The 15,771-nt window shown below is 45.8% G+C and overlaps 4 protein-coding genes across 15 annotated transcripts in view; 3 read left to right on the top strand and 1 right to left on the bottom strand.

Moving 5' to 3' along the window:
* LOC108250718 (E3 ubiquitin-protein ligase RNF182) overlaps positions 1 to 2,448 on the bottom strand; it is a 6,717-nt gene extending 4,269 nt beyond the window's left edge. Inside the window, exons 1-5 of the mRNA XM_025002698.2 lie at positions 1,333 to 2,448; positions 1,102 to 1,160; positions 911 to 1,018; positions 325 to 478; positions 26 to 93 (exon numbers count right to left, since the gene is read on the bottom strand). Coding sequence (XP_024858466.1) covers positions 26 to 93; positions 325 to 478; positions 911 to 958 — 270 coding nt within the window. The 5' untranslated portion in view covers positions 959 to 1,018; positions 1,102 to 1,160; positions 1,333 to 2,448. The remainder of the gene's footprint in view (positions 1 to 25; positions 94 to 324; positions 479 to 910; positions 1,019 to 1,101; positions 1,161 to 1,332) is intronic.
* Positions 2,449 to 2,585: 137 nt separating this feature from the next.
* Positions 2,586 to 5,555, top strand: snrpb (small nuclear ribonucleoprotein polypeptides B and B1). Its single transcript, XM_017440728.3, has 7 exons — positions 2,586 to 2,734; positions 3,841 to 3,992; positions 4,250 to 4,361; positions 4,474 to 4,626; positions 4,697 to 4,826; positions 5,212 to 5,343; positions 5,428 to 5,555. The coding sequence occupies exons 1-7, from the start codon at positions 2,732 to 2,734 to the stop codon at positions 5,466 to 5,468; spliced, it is 723 nt and encodes a 240-aa protein (XP_017296217.1). The 5' UTR covers positions 2,586 to 2,731; the 3' UTR covers positions 5,469 to 5,555.
* Positions 5,556 to 6,271: 716 nt separating this feature from the next.
* On the top strand, positions 6,272 to 12,197 carry ctsa (cathepsin A). The gene is made up of 14 exons (XM_017440720.3): positions 6,272 to 6,422; positions 8,512 to 8,675; positions 8,751 to 8,862; positions 8,934 to 8,984; positions 9,060 to 9,146; positions 9,224 to 9,379; positions 9,475 to 9,651; positions 9,757 to 9,848; positions 9,928 to 10,006; positions 10,113 to 10,261; positions 10,336 to 10,411; positions 11,144 to 11,233; positions 11,560 to 11,661; positions 11,880 to 12,197. The coding sequence occupies exons 1-14, from the start codon at positions 6,357 to 6,359 to the stop codon at positions 11,961 to 11,963; spliced, it is 1,485 nt and encodes a 494-aa protein (XP_017296209.1). The 5' UTR covers positions 6,272 to 6,356; the 3' UTR covers positions 11,964 to 12,197.
* A 701-nt stretch (positions 12,198 to 12,898) lies between these two features.
* LOC108250716 (ral GTPase-activating protein subunit beta) overlaps positions 12,899 to 15,771 on the top strand; it is a 32,627-nt gene continuing 29,754 nt past the window's right edge. For 9 of the 12 annotated variants that reach the window (XR_005233136.1, XR_005233137.1, XM_037975547.1 and 6 more), the window contains exons 1-5: positions 12,899 to 13,040; positions 14,120 to 14,304; positions 14,600 to 14,802; positions 15,079 to 15,245; positions 15,505 to 15,679. Coding sequence is in view for 10 of the 12 variants with exons in the window: in XM_037975547.1 (XP_037831475.1) it covers positions 14,149 to 14,304; positions 14,600 to 14,802; positions 15,079 to 15,245; positions 15,505 to 15,679 (701 nt within the window). In the remaining 2 variants the exon portion in view is untranslated. Of the gene's footprint in view, positions 13,041 to 13,523; positions 13,618 to 14,119; positions 14,305 to 14,599; positions 14,803 to 15,078; positions 15,246 to 15,504; positions 15,680 to 15,771 lie in introns of those variants that run through there. The other 3 variants (XM_037975550.1, XM_025002691.2, XM_037975551.1) reach the window with 3 other exon arrangements.

Here is a 15,771-nt window from a genome sequence, read left to right as displayed (position 1 = left end):
CCTCCTCCTCAGTAACCTGTCTCACCTCCTCCTCAGGTATGTAGGTCTCGTGGCGGCAGAACGGGCAACTGATGACAGAGGGGGAGGAGTCTCCTGGGAACAAAGTCACATGACAGAATGAAAGATTTTTTAATCAACTGTAGCCCCGCCCCCAAAGGGTCTCCCTTTCATCTGTTTACTTTCTGCTTTTTTCAGAATGTTAATCATCTAAAAAAATATGTCAGGAAGCTAGAGATCAGATCATAAATCATGAGTTTAGGATAACGTTTAGTCTTTGATACGAAGATAAATAATCTGTGCAGAACACCTGGCAGGTAAACTCACCCATGTCGACCATCTTCTTCAGACACTTGGCGCAGACTCGGTGCAGACAGCCCAGCAGTTTGGGTTTCCTGCTGCGAGTGTTGTAGCGGTTGTAGCAGATTTTACACTCCAGTTCTTCCACAGTGTAAACCATAGACTGGGCCCAGGTCTGCACCTGAACGCACCACAATACAAGACATGTAACCCTGAACGCACCACAATACAGGAAATGGAGGGGCTGTGGTGAAGCGGTAGGGCAGCTGTCTTGAGACTGGATAGTCAGGGGATTGATTCCCTACCATGCCCATATGTTGCAGTGTCCTCCAGAAAGACACCTAACTGCTCCCCAGTGCTTAAATAGCTGCCCGCTGTTTCATGGGTCCAGTGTAGAGAACAAATTGTATCATTGTTGGGGTACGAACTAAATGCACCACAACACAGGACATGAGACCCTGAACGCATCACGATACACGACATGAGACCCTGAATGCATCACAATACAGGACACGAGACCCTGAACGCATCACGATACAGGACATGAGACTCTGAACGCATCACAACAAATTAGGACACCCTGTCTGCAGTGAAAAATGATGGAAAATCTCACCTTGCCCTCCATTTCCTGGCCTGACTCCGCCTCCTTTAGCTGGTTCATTCTAGCTGTTTAAAACAGGGCAGGAATCAGCAGTGGGTGGAGCTTAGCTGAGGAGTCTGACTGATAAACAAAGAAACTATTTTTCAGTAAAATAAATAAAAAAACAAACAAAAGTTTTAGTGGAGCTGGAGCTGCAGACAGACCTGATCCTGGATCAGCTGATCAGTTAGACCATTCATCCAATCAGAGAGCAGATGTCCATCTGAGGACAGACATGTCAGAGACAGACAGGTCAGACTCTGAAGTGAGACAGTTCCTCCAGGAACCAGAAGTAAACCTTCAGTCTAAGAGCAAATTGCTCTATTAGGAAAATAAGAACAATATGGAACGATGTGGAACAATGCGCCATTTCCAGGTGAACAGGCTCTGCTCACCTACTGATGGAGGCGGAGCTACTGATGTAGGCGGAGCTACTGATGGTTGACCTGCTGAAAGTCGGGGTGGCTGCTGCTGCTTCATACAGTTGCTTCAGTTGCTATGGTCCCTCCAGTTGCCGTAGTCCCTGTTGCAGCAACATGTTGCCTTTCTGCATCAACAGTTGCCCTTCAGCTTGTTGTTGTCCTCCAGCTGTTGCACCTTCGTTCTTCCAGAACCGAACCGAGCCGGATGTTGTGGCCTCACACTCAGCAACAGTCTGGCTCCCTTTGATGTCGGCGTGTTGTTGCGGTCGCTGTGACGTCACTGCGGATGCTGACACCCATCAGCATCATCAGCTGTCCGTCCATCCCTCCAGCAGCTGACGGTTCGGTCCGGTGTCGGTCCCGGTTCGGTCGCCGCTGTCGTTGCTCCGTGCTCGTCGCGCGCTCCCGTAGCTTCCCACAGTGACTCACTGAAGCGCGCGGCCGGCGACGGGAGCTCGGTTACTATGGCAACTGTCCTGCTGCGGGAAAGGCGGGAAATTTGACGAGACGATTGATGAACGGACCGATCAGCTGATCATCAGTCTGACGTCACTGATGGGTTCTGAAGGCTGGTTCTGATGTGGGGACGAGTCCGTGCTGAGGGACCCTGATCACGTGACACACGCACAAGTCTCCAGAACCGATCTGGGTTTCATTGGCACCCAGTGGGACTTCAGGATCCTGGGGTCTCACTGCTTAGTGATCTAAACCTGGTTGGTTTAGATATGGATCTGGGTCTAGAACTGGATCTGAGTTTTTTGTACAGAGCCCTGAGAGGACTTTTGTTATAAATAAACTGATCTGAATTGGATCTGGAGACCAGTCCAGGTGGACCCATCCTCTGACTCAGTGACCTTTGGATGCAGGTCCAGTGATCCTGAAGAAGAGGATAAATCTGGATGTGTTTTGATCTAAACTGGATTCTGGGTATTTTGATGACTAACACCAGCCATATGTGTGTGTGTGTGTGTGTGTGTCTGTATAGCTCTAGTTGTATTTTTTATTATTTTTGTCGTAGTTTAACCAATGACTTATAAGTATGAAAGTCATTGAGTCTTTTACTGTTTCAATTATTATCATTATTATTATTTCTATTTTTTTCTATTTCTTTCCTTTTCCTTTGTTCTATTTACGTTGTTCATTTAAAGAATGTTTGACTGTTCTGTTTTTTCATGATTAAGTTTGATGTAAAACTGAATTTTGATGTAGACATGCTAATTTCGGTGTTTCAGCCCGGAGCCTTTTCGGAGCGGCACGCTGTCGGTGTCGTCACTTCCTGTTCTGTGTGCTATAGAGGCCTGGTTCGGCGGGTCCATTTTTTATTTTTGGTTTGGTGAATCCGGCTAGAATCGGAGCCATCAGAACCGCAGACATGGTGAGTGTTTCCAGCCGGGGGTTCGGTTCGGTTCTGGCCGCGAGGATCCCGTTATTTCTCCGGTTCCGGGTTTAGTTCGATGTTTTCTTTGCGGATGTTTGTGTGAACGTCGGCGGGACGTTTAACTGACCAGAACCGGGTCAGTACTCTGTTGGCGGTTCTGTTCTTTAAGGAAGGATTTCAAATAAACTTTAAGATTTTAACAGTTTATTCCGGAAATAAAGGATAAAAACAACAATCTGTGAAAGATGAACACGGCCGAGTTTAAAGGAAGAACAAGGAAAACAAGTCCACTAAGTCAGATCCTCGTGTTGTAATATAATTGAAAACATCTGTTGTTAGCGTTGCTGAAGGAAACGGGCTGGTGGAGGTGTTCCTGCTCAGGTTCTGAGCCACCGACAGGACAGGTGAAGGTTAACACCTCTGTTAGCCACTCTTCTGTCTGCAGAACAGCAGAGAACAGCCTCTACAACTTTTGTTCTTCCTCAGACCTAACAGACCGTCCATCCAGCTAACCTCATTGTTTCCTGAGCAGCCGAGCCGAGAGGTTCTGTAGAGGCGCGTGTGATGCATTCAGGGACCGGGAAACTAAGTGTTCGAACCCAGAAGTTAATCATCTCATTATTAGGTTATTTATTGTGGCATTCATCACATTTCTCATAATTAAATGTTTAATGTTAATGAGCTCTGCAGCTAAGCTTTTCATCTTATGGTTTTTAGCAGGAGCTCAGTGTTGTTGTGGTCAGCCATGATTGTTTTCATATGTGAGCTGGGCTCCATGATGGGCGGGGCTAAAGGCTCGCAGCGCCGCTGTGTTAAGTTGTGATAACTTATGCAGATGAACACAGCTCTGTTTATATCAGCATGGATTCAAATGAGTACCTTTTTATTCTTAATTTATTTACATTTTTATATCGAATATCAATAATTTTGACAACCCTGGTGTACCTTGGACCCAACATTTACTGGAAAGGTTTGTTTTTAAATGTCAAAAAGCAACTCGAACATCCAGAAATGTGAATCTGGAAAAGTTTGGAATTTTTTGATGGAAATGTTGCAGACAGTCATTGTGATGATGACAATGCCGTTCTGTGATTGGTTCTTAGACGGTGGGAAAGAGCAGTAAGATGCTGCAGCACATCGACTACAGGATGAGGTGCATCCTGCAGGACGGACGCATCTTCATCGGTACCTTCAAGGCCTTCGACAAACACATGAACCTGATCCTGTGTGACTGCGACGAGTTCAGGAAGATCAAGTAGGTGCAGGCTCCGCCTCCTTCCTGTCTGTACGCCCGTTAGTCTAAGCGTCACCTCCTCCTGACATGTGGACCAGTTAAATCAACAAATTCATATTTTGCTTAAACTTTATTTTTGTTATGGAATAAACACCGGGCTGCTGGTTTTTATTTTCAATGTTATCTTTTTTTTTCTCTTTAAACAAAGTTTTATTTAGTTTCTAGTTGAAATCTAACTCTCAAAAATCTGATATCTCACCATAAACTTTGCCTTTCAGGCCAAAGAACTCCAAGCAGCCGGAACGTGAGGAGAAGAGGGTTCTAGGTTTGGTTCTGCTGAGAGGGGAGAACCTGGTCTCCATGACAGTGGAGGGCCCGCCCCCCAAAGACGTGAGCGCTCCTTCAGCCAATCAAATTTAACCAAGTTTCTTCCTGATCATTTGACCTCTCCCTCAGAGCTAACCCTGATTTTAAACTGCCTCTCTGACCTTTGACCCCACAGACGGGGATCGCCCGGGTCCCCCTGGCGGGCGTGGCCGGAGGTCCAGGTGTGGGCCGAGCGGCGGGTCGTGGCGTTCCTGCAGGAGCCCCGATGCCTCAGGCTCCGGCTGGGCTGGCCGGGCCAGTCCGAGGAGTAGGCGGTCCTTCTCAGCAGGTAACCATGGTACTGCAGCTGTGTCAGGTGTGTGTGTGGGTTTGGTTCTGACAAGTTCTGTGTATGTCAGGTGATGACCCCACAGGGCAGAGGGACGGTTGCTGCCGCAGCTGCAGGTGCCAGCATCGCTGGAGCACCGACGCAGTACCCTCCGGGACGAGGAGCTCCGCCCCCGATGGCCCGTGCTGCTCCACCTCCAGGTGAGCTGTGTCCAGGTCTAGGCTTGGTTCTGGTTCAGGCACCATGTACATCCTGAAGGTGACTGTTGAGCCTGAAACATTCTCCTGAGTTTTAATGTTCTGTCATTCAGAGCTGGTTCGGTTCTGGTTCTCAGCTCAGTCATGTTAGGTCAGGTTTGGACCTGCTGGTATGACCCAGTTATCATGGTTTCTTGATGAGGAACTGGATCATTACCAGGTAGAAGTTCTGGTTTTAGTGAAACGTGCCGAAGCTGGCTGTGAATAAGTTCTTCTTCGTTCTTCTTTACTGTTACGGAGAACGTTTGTTTAAGCTCAGTTCCTGTTCTCAGAATGTCTGACTTGGCCACTCTGTGTCCCTAACGTTACCTGGCTCCTCCCCCTGCAGGTATGATGGGCCCGCCCCCTGGCATGCGGCCCCCAATGGGCCCTCCGATGGGAATGCCTCCCGGTCCAGGTCGCGGCGCTCCGATGGGAATGCCGCCGCCTGGAATGAGGCCACCTCCTCCTGGGATGAGAGGTGAGCTGTTACCCTGGAGACCGAGCAGCCAATCAGGTCCCAGTGTGCTGTAGCCTGATTTTTATGACCTCTGTTTGTTTATAGGACCGCCCCCTCCAGGAATGAGACCACCTCCAAGACCTTGAATCTCCGCCCCCTCACTCACCTGCTGTATAGATTTTTTTTTTTTAAACTTTCTGGGTTGTGTTTTTAATAAAGTTTTTTCAGTTGGACTTTGTTTGGGCTGTTCTGTTTTCATGGGAATGTCATGTGACCTCAGGGGGCGGGGTCTGTTTCACACCTGCAGCAGGTCACATGACCTGAAACCAAGGTTTTTATAAAAAGTTGTTGAGAAAATCTTACTTTTTAATAAAACTACAGATAATTTAAATGTTGTGTTTGACAGGAGTTAGTTTTTATCAGCCTGAAGCAGAATTATTTTATCAAACCTGATTTGTTCAAATTTTCTTAAAGTCTTGAGATTCTTCTAGTGCAGCTGATGGTGAAATAAACTGACTGAATAATCCTGAACGAGTTGATCTGTCTGATATCAGCAGGAAGGGACAGAAAATGGAAGCATTTACTAACTCATAAATCATTTAAAAGACAAACCTGTTGTCCTAAACTGTTTGTATTTTGGAAATTAAAATAATTATAGAAGCAGTTTAAGAATCTATTTCTACAGACTTTCTAAAACTTGATAAACAAATCAACACTTTGACTGAAAACGGTTTCCTCTTTATTCCTCTTTGACTCTGAGAACCCGGAGTTCTTCAGTGGGGGAAACTGGACTCTGAGTTTACAGACACGGGTGTCTAAATGGGCGGAGCTTCTGTATTCTCGCGAGATCAGCCCAGTTCTGAACTTTGTTTAGTAACTAAACTAACTTTACTAACTTCGTTGATCAGACTCGGCTGTTCTGTTGTCATGACAACGGGAACCAGAACCCGTTCTGAATCTGAACAGGATCACGTGATGATCATGTGATTTTTAGCTTGAAAGCAGCTGACTGTCATGTGACCTGCTGTGATCACATGACCTGTTCAGGCTGCTTTCAGTCGGACGCTGAGCGCGAGACCAGGTGGACTCTGAGCTTAAAGGTGAGTTTCCGGTCACTTTAGGCTGGTTTTAACCCGGTTCTGACCCGGGTTAACTTGGTTTCTTCACCCTTTCACGTTCCTGCCTGTCACTTCCGGTTCGTCCTGTTTCGGAACCGGTTCCCGGGTCTGGTTGTGGTAAAATGTTCTCAGCAATAAATCTCTCGAATCGAACCGGTTTAATTATTAATTCGTGAGGAACATTTAGCTGATTTGAACATTTCTGTTTCCGGTTCTGACCCACTTCAGCTGGTTCCGGGTTGGCCCGTTTATGAACAAAGGTTGGAAAGTTTCTCGTCAGAGCTGTCAGTCAGCTGAGTGACAGCTGTCATTCAGAGGGTTTATGTTGAATATTTAAAGTCTTAAAGGAATCAAACATGTTATAAATGTTCCGTTTCAAGCTGTGTTCCTTTCAATTAAACCTTTATTTCAGTCCAGAACCAAGTTCTCTGAAGTCATGTGACTTGTTGTCCTGCAGCGCCCCCTGCAGGTTCCGGTCAGAACGTCAGCTGTTTAAAGCTGGAGACAGTTCAGAGACTGTCCTTAGTAGAAGACAGCTGTCCTCCTGTCATTCAAAAGGCTTCTTCAGCTCTCATGGTGGGACTTCCAGCTTCACAAAGGTTGTTCTAACGATCACAGTAACAGGAGTGTCTGGGCCTCCCTCTGTCCAATGTGTCCTAACGAGGCTGACCTGTCAGCTGGTTCGGTCACATGTTTCAGGTGTGGATGGTTATGAAAGTGTGTGGAGAGACGAGTGGAGGCTGACCTGTAGGTGTTAGAAAGGTGGAACCTGAGGCCAGCTGCTGTTTAGTTTCTCTATCATAGAGGTCTGAATCCAGGCCCGACTGGTCTGCATAAACCACACCGCTGAGCCGTTTCAGTGTTTCAGCCTTGGGGGGAACCAGTCTGTGGTCTTGGGTTTGAAATGCAGCAGAACATCCTGCTTGGAAAACTCCTTCAGTGGTTTTTAGACACGAATGGAACAACAATGTTGTCTGGCTTGTTTTAACATCAGTCCAGTTCTGATATCCACAGGATCTGTGCTTCCTTAGTGTCTCTATGTCCCTTGTCCTTCCCTTCTGTCCCTGCGGGGACATATTGGGCTCCATTCTGTAGAGTTCTGATAACAGTTTGTGTCTCAGCAGGTGGTGAGAATCTAAAAGCAGATATTTGTCTGTGTTTCCTGTGGATTTAAGTGCTTAGGCTTCCAGGAGATATAACTTGTTTGTCGTCCTCTCTGCTGAAGTCAGTGTTGTTGTTCAGCAAAGGGTTGGATTTTGACCCAGGCAGTGGTTCGTTTTCCACTTCTTCCATGTAGAGATGAGTGAAACTGGAGACCCCATGTCACATCCATGCTTCTCTATGTAAAAGCTGTCATTGTATTTGAAATAGGCGGTAGAGGTCCAGCAGGGGGCAGATCTGGTCTGTTGTGGAGACATTTCCTGACAGTTTCCACTGCAGGAAAAGTGCTGTGAAATCCAATAATACAAGCATCTTCCACTGTAAAGTATCAAACTTATGTTGTTGCCATTTTTTGGGTCTTGTGTTGAGAAAACTGGGGTCTGTCAATGAAGCTGGGAACTTATTCTAAGTGTGAGGTAGGAAGAAGTGCTGACAGCTTCTGGCAGATTTTGGCAGATTTTATCTTCTGTGTGAAAGTGTCTTTATGGTGAACTCAATCTGTCTCTTCTCATTAACTTGTTCTGTGCCTTCAGGAGGATCTCTTCTGATCTTTGGCCTTTGATTGTAGAGCTGAGTTGTATGTTTTTGGCAGTGATTCTTTGTCTGCATCTAAGATTGAATGAATTAAAGATGGTTCCTGTAACCAACGAGTTTCCTTGACATCTCATATTATCCCACTTTTCTTAGTGTTCTTCCCAAAGTGCGAAGCAATACATTGTTGTAGATTCTCAGACATCCAGGACAGAACAATCCTAGCTGTTACCAGAGATAGCCACTTAGCATCTACACCAACATACTAACAGACTGGTTTTTATGACTAATGAAAGATGGGGGATAACACTCTTTAAAACTGTTTTTTATGACATAATTTCCTGTCTGGTCTCAAGTGTTTGTGTTCTGTTTCCTTCAGATGCAGGTGGTTTTGTGGTTCTTCCTGATGGTTCTGTTGGTGATCTCATCTGCAGCTCCGGCTGAAGATGAGATCACCTTCCTGCCTGGTCTGCAGAAACAGCCCAGTTTCAGGCACTTCTCTGGATACCTGAACGTGGCTGATGGGAAACATCTGCACTACTGGTCCGTACCTGTCCCACACCTAAAACAAACTGTCAAGGTGAGCCTCACCTGACCCTGTTCTGGATTGGTTTTCAGGTTTGTGGAGTCCCAGAACAAGCCAGCCTCTGACCCGGTGGTATTGTGGCTGAATGGCGGTCCCGGCTGCAGCTCGTTGGATGGACTCCTGACAGAACATGGACCCTTTCTGGTAGGTAACCTTTGACTCTGCCCACCTTCGTTAATATGACATCATTGGTGTGTTGACCTCTGTCGCTTCAGGTCCAGGATGATGGTGTGACACTGCAGTACAACCCATACTCCTGGAACAAGGTGGGTCATGGGACCTGGGAGTGGGTCTTATGGTTCATTCAGTCTTGGAAGCTGATTGGTTAATTGTTCCTGCAGATTGCCAACATGTTGTACCTGGAGTCTCCAGCAGGTGTTGGCTTCTCATACTCTGATGATAAGAAATACACAACCAACGACACAGAGGTCAGTGACACAGCTCCATCTCTGCTTCTGATTGGCTCTCAGGTGGTTCAGGTGTCTCAGGTGTCCTCTCTCTGCAGGTGTCCATGAACAACTACTTAGCTCTTAAGGAGTTCTTCCGTCTATTCCCAGAGTTTAGCAGCAATGAGCTATTCCTGACTGGAGAAAGTTATGGAGGGATCTACATCCCAACACTTGCTGAGAGGGTGATGGAGGACACTAGCCTGAACCTGCAGGTATGCTCTGGTTCTGCTGTGGTAATTGCAGCACTAATACCTGGCCAGTAGTTCTCAAAGTGAAGTCACGTGACCCAACCCCTTGTGTCCTGCAGGGCGTTGCTGTGGGAAACGGGATGTCAAGTTACGAACTGAATGATAACTCTCTGGTGTTCTTCGCCTACTATCATGGCCTGCTGGGGACCCAGCTGTGGACCCAGCTGCAGACTTTCTGCTGCAGAGATGGGAAGTGCGACTTCTACAACAACCAGGACCAGAACTGCACAGAGAGTGTGAGTCTGAACCTGTTACTTTGGGGTCTCAGGTGGTCTAATGTGGTCTTGTGTTGTCTGATGTAGCCTCATGTGGTCTCAGGTGGCATTTGTCTGTTTCTGCAGCTGTCTGAGGTTCAGGACATCATATACCGTTCTGGACTGAACATCTACAACCTGTATGCTTCTTGTCCAGGTGGAGTCCCTCACAGATTCAGGTGAGCTGTGACCTTTGACCAGCAACAAATATGTTCTGGTCCTCAAATGGGTATTTTTTGACCTAATGTTGATTTTTAGCATGGAGCGTGGACAGGTGCTGATCAGAGATCTAGGGAACACCTTCATCAACCATCCGTGGACCCAGCAGTGGAACCAGGTGTGTATGGACTCACCTGGAGAGTCTTTTTTTTTTTTTTTTTTTTTTTTTTTTTTTTATTGTGGACCTACTTGTTTGTGGCTTCAACCCTGTTGCTGGTCCACAGAAGTTCCAAAGCCTGGCGGCTCTGCACTTGTCTGTCCGTCTGGACCCACCCTGTACCAACTCCACCCCCTCCACCCTCTACCTGAACAACCCATACGTCAAGAAGGCTCTGCACATCAGTTCTAACGCTCTGGACTGGGTCATCTGCAGGTAAGGATTCACCTGTCCTTGTCTCACCTCTGCTGGTTTGAGCTCTAACAGGTCTTTGTTGTGTCATGTTTCAGCGCTGAGGTGAACCTGAACTATGGTCGACTCTACATGGACGTCAGTAAACAGTACCTGAAGCTGCTGTCTACTCTGGTCAGTAAACGCACCACAGCACCTGTCTGAACAGGAAGTTACACCTTTGTCTATTCATGATGACCTCCAGACCTGTTCCTGTACCAGTTTACCTGGTTTTTACACCTAACCTGGTCCATATAAAGTGTTATCCAATAACAATGGAAAAAATATAATCTTATTTTTAACATACAAAAGATTCAAATGAAAAACATTGAAAAATCCTGTATTTTGACAGTTATTATGATGTTAACTGACTGATATCCTCAACTCAAGTTTGTCAGACTTATTATTCGTCTGAAGACTCAACATTTATTCAAATATGGCTCTGAGGACGTAGAGGTTCTGATAACATTTCAAACACAGCTGTGGCAAGAGACGGACAGACTTTGTGTTAATTAAAATATTCTAAACACATTCTCACAGAGCTCCTGCGAAACGTGTCCACTGGAAGCCTTCCAACATTTATATTTTATAAATCTGTTGGTGTATAATTAAAAACAAACAAAAACATTGGATTGTCAGATAACAAGTTAAACATTCTTCATCATCTTTAGTCAGTTTGTCACACTTGGTTGTTGATTCAGTGTTGGCAATTTAAATGTGAAATATAACCACAGTGTTTACTGAATCCATTAATCAAATAAAATGCTTTTTAAGGAATTTATTCTTAAAAAAAAAACAAACGTGGTGGAACTCGTAATTTCTTAAGTTTTAGTTTTTCTTTTTTAAGCCCGGTTCTGGTCTTTGCAGAAGTACCGGGTCCTGATTTATAACGGAGACGTGGATATGGCCTGTAACTTCATGGGAGATGAGTGGTTCGTGGAATCTCTCCATCAGCAGGTAATCACTAATCAAACATTTAGCAACAACACAAGTTTACCTGTGTCTGTCCCAGGTGTGTTTACCTGTCTGTCTGTTTGTCCCAGGTGTGTTTACCTGTCTGTCTGTTTGTCCCAGGTGTCTTTACCTGTCTGTCTGTTTGTCTCAGGTGTCTTTACCTGTCTGTCTGTTTGTCTCAGGTGTGTTTACCTGTCTGTTTGTCCCAGGTGTGTTTACCTGTCTGTCTGTTTGTCTCAGGTGTGTTTACCTGTCTGTCTGTTTGTCTCAGGTGTGTTTACCTGTCTGTCTGTTTGTCTCAGGTGTGTTTACCTGTCCGTCTCTCTCAGGTGCAGGTCCAGCGGCGTCCGTGGATCTATAATGATGTTGATGGTCAGCAGGTTGGAGGCTTCGTGAAAGAGTTTGACAACATTGCATTCCTCACTGTGAAGGTAAACCACCATCATCATCATCATCATCGTCATGGTAACCTGCGACCCTCTGATGTCAGATTTGTAATCGCAGCTTCATCCTCAAATCTGACATCAGATGTTCCTCCAGAACAAACAATTTAAACTAAAAGTCTTTCCTTCTTCCTGTTGCTTGAGTGACTGGACTGATAATTGAGATGATTAAAGGATTGACCTCTTTGATCTGCTTGTTCCTGTAGGGTTCCGGTCACATGGTTCCATCTGATAAACCAATCGCTGCCTTCGCCATGTTCACCAGGTTCATCAGGAAACAGCCGTACTGATCTGACGTCAGTCTGGACTGCCCAAGCTGCAGTAGTTTCTCAGGGTGTTTGTTTGTTTGGTTGTTTTTATACCGCTGCCAGCCAATCAGAAGAGTTCTCTTCTGTTGTAAAGTTACAGTAAAAGGAACTCAGAATGTGACCAATCACATTCTGGCTTCCATGGTGACGGGTTACTGTCGCTTTATATGTTGGTTTAAAGGGAAAATGTAAAATAAACTTGATTTTAACCAATAACTTGTCTTTCTGTTTAATGGTAACTATGGTGGCCCTGAAGGGCCAAGCACATCAAAATCCAATAACAAAAACATGACTGCACTTCCTCTGAGCAAATCACTTCATCTGACATCAGAGGTGAAGAAATGTTTTGTTTTGAGTTTTTTAAACCTTGACGGATACAGTTGGGTCCAGTTTGATTGCGTTTTTAACTCAAGGTGTGCGTTGTCTAAATGTTGCTGAGTTTGAGGTCAGCCCTAAAAGTTGGGGGTTACAGGTTTTCTGATTTGAAGCCGTTGACTTCTGAAAAGCAAATTGAGTCAAACTCAGAAATGTGTTCAAAGTGTAAACATGAGCTCAAGTTTCCACAATTCTGACCTCAGGAGAAACCTGATTGGTTGAGAGGAGCTTCTTTAAAACATGGTTACCATGGTAACAACAGGGTAATGACATTAGAATTAAACTTTAATTTACCTGATGAGAGTCTTGTCGAAAAGCTGAATTTTTCAGGTCCAGTCCAGAACCCAGCAGGAATTCCGTTATACGCCTCAGAGTTACCCAGACCTGAACCGACCTGCTGCCACCAGGGTCTGAGCTGGAAAGGCTCCATGTCTGGATCTTTGTTGGTTTTTAGTGACTGAGACCCACGCTGCAGGTCCATGGAGGTCTCTGGGTGTAGCTCTTGTTTTCTCTGTCGGTCAGTACATGCAGGCTCTTCCTCTGTTGACTGTAAACTTGTTGCTGAAGCCTGTCAGGCAGCATGCAGGGAGTAAAAACAGGAGGTCACAATTTAACCTTCAAAACAGCTGATTTCACAGGTTGGCTCGGTGTGAGGACACACGGCTGGGAGGCTCACCTGTACAGGTATGGCTAAATGTTAAATGCATCTTTTATCCAGTCTGTCTTGTTTTTCTGCTGCTTTGCTTCAGATCCAGTTCCTGACGGGTCTGTTCACACACCAGATGCTATTGTGTGTTAATGAAGTTAACTAACCGGGCTCAGTGTTCGAAGTCACTGATTACAGAGAGACACACAGACGCCTCACAAATAGGTTAGAGGTTTCACCAAAACTAAATCAGGTTTAACTAATCCTGCTAAGTTCTCGCTCACAGCTGCTGCTGTAGACAAACTGATCAACGGTTCATTTTGTCTTCGTACTCATTGTGTATGAGAACTCACCATTTTTATTTTAGTTACATTTAAACAACAAAAAAAATTAAACACTTTAAAACATTTTCTGTTTTGTAAGAAACAAAAGATAAATAATGGTTTTAAAACCTGAAATGTCTGAATGTGAGCGGGGAAGGGAGGAGCCTCTTTTTAATTGGAGAGCAAAGCGTTTGCCAGTGGGAGGACTCGCCTTCTACCAGCAGTTTATCAGCTGACAACAGAAATGTGCAATAAAAATACCAGATCTCCTGATGCGTGCTCAAAAAACCAGGTAGGTAAATCTAACAAGGTTGAGTCTGGTCCTCTGGACGGGTTTGTCTTTGTTAAAACGTTTTGTCTTTGATCTAAAAGTCTTCTTCAGTCTGAGGAGCTGCATCAAACTCAGCCTTAGAAGCAGCTCCTTCACAGAGTGAACCACCTGCAGAAGGACCATCAGCCTAACGACTGATCGTTAGAGCCCTGATGGCTGCTTGTTCACAGATAGATCCTCACAATAACAGCACTGTAGGAGGGGGACAGTGGGACATGGAGGCCACCCCCCTGTGTAATGAGGACGAGTTCTCTTCACAAAGATGGCTTCCTAGAAACGTTGGTTTGAGAGAGAAGTAAGGAAGGATCTTTGTGATGAGAACCTCCATGTCCAAGAGTCTGGGCAGAGTATTTGACTAATGCTGTGGATCATATGCTGCATTTTTACTGGGGCTTCAAATATTGCGCAGCCACTAGAAAAAAAAAAAGAATTCTCAATCACCTGACACACCTGTCATTTCCAGGTGTCCAGCTGAGTTGTGATTAGCAAGCCATGGACGAATCACTGGCTGCGGCTCAGGGTCATGTGAGCGCGCTCAGTTGTTTCCCGCCTTCTGTGGGCAGAGATGTTGCTGTTGCTGTGGTGAAGCCCCTGGCAGCAGGACTGGGAAACCCCAACACCCACAGCCTGCTGCGTACAGACAGACAGGTGAGTCAAACAGACAGACAGGTGAGTCAAACAGACAGACAGGTGAGTCAGACAGACAGACAGGTGAGTCAAACAGACAGACAGGTGAGTCAAACAGACAGACAGGTGAGTCAAACAGACAGACAGGTGAGTCAAACAGACAGACAGGTGAGTCAGACAGACAGGCAGATAGAGTTAGGTCTGGTCAGGGTTTTACTGGTGGTAACAGACTGGTTGTATTGGTTACAGATTGGTTTTACTGATTACATAAATATAATTTATCTTAAGAATAATACGCTGGAGTCTTTGTTTGCAGGTGAAGTGGACTATGGAAGTCCTCTGTTATGGTCTCACTCTGCCATTGGACAGAGACACTGTCAAACTCTGTGTGGACGTCTACACTGATTGGCTCATGGCCCTGGTGTTCCACAGAAGCTCCACTCCTCCACCAATCAACAGAGACCCCAACCTGTATGTCCAGAAGATTCTGAGACACCTCTACTTCCTGTTCCTGCCCAGGTACACCAGGACCCAAATCTAAACTAGACTAGTTTTCCTGGTCTCAAACTAGTTTTCCTGGTCTCAGACTAGTTGTACTGGTCTCAGACTAGTTTTCCTGATCTCAGACTAGTTGTACTGGTCTCTTAGGTAGTTGTAGTTTTTCAAGGGATTCTATATTTGTTTAGCTTCTGGTTTTATATAATTGTATAACATAGAGTCACTAATATGATGTCACTAACATCCTTTGACAGAAGATTTTTATACTTCAGACAAATTTTTGTACATCTCACTTAGGTCAGACCAGGAGAGTCCGGTCTACCTGACTCTCTGTCAGCAGGTGTTGTCTGCTGTTCGCTCATTGGTCAGAAAAAGTTCAATGATGAGCAGGGAAACCTGGGAGACTCTGCTGCATTTCCTGCTTCGCATCAACCATGCCATGCTGGCTCCACCCACAGCTGCAGGTGAGTCTACCGGCTTTTTTGTATCACACTCGTCCACCTCACCTGCCTGTCTGAACTGTCCGTCTCACCTGTCTGTCTCAACTGTCCACCTCACCTACCTGTCTTACATGTCTGTCTCACCTGTCTGTCTCAACTGTCCACCTCACCTGTCTGTCTCACCTGTCTGTCTTACTTGTCTGTCTCACCTGTCTGTCTCAACTGTCCACCTCACCTGTGTGTCTCACTTGTCCATCTCACCTGTCCTGTTGTCTGTCTTTAGGAGTCCTGTCAGACCTGTCCATGGCCGTCTTTCTGGAGGTGTGGCTTCAGTCGTGCTCTCAGTGCTTTCCGTCTCGGTTGTTGTGGCAGACCTGCAGACAGATGTTGCACAGCTGGAAACATCAGCCAGCTGTGGTGGAGCAGTGGAGCCGAGGCACTGCAGCTTTGACCTCCAGGTGCAGACAGACAGACACACAGACAGACAGACACACAGACAGACAGACAGACAGACAGACAGACACACAGACAGACAGACAGACAGACAGAC

Source organism: Kryptolebias marmoratus, linkage group LG4, assembly GCF_001649575.2.
Source record: "Kryptolebias marmoratus isolate JLee-2015 linkage group LG4, ASM164957v2, whole genome shotgun sequence".
Lineage (NCBI taxonomy): Eukaryota > Metazoa > Chordata > Actinopteri > Cyprinodontiformes > Rivulidae > Kryptolebias > Kryptolebias marmoratus.
The sequence above is the reverse complement of the archived record's forward strand: the minus strand, read 5'-3'. Positions and strand labels throughout refer to the sequence as shown.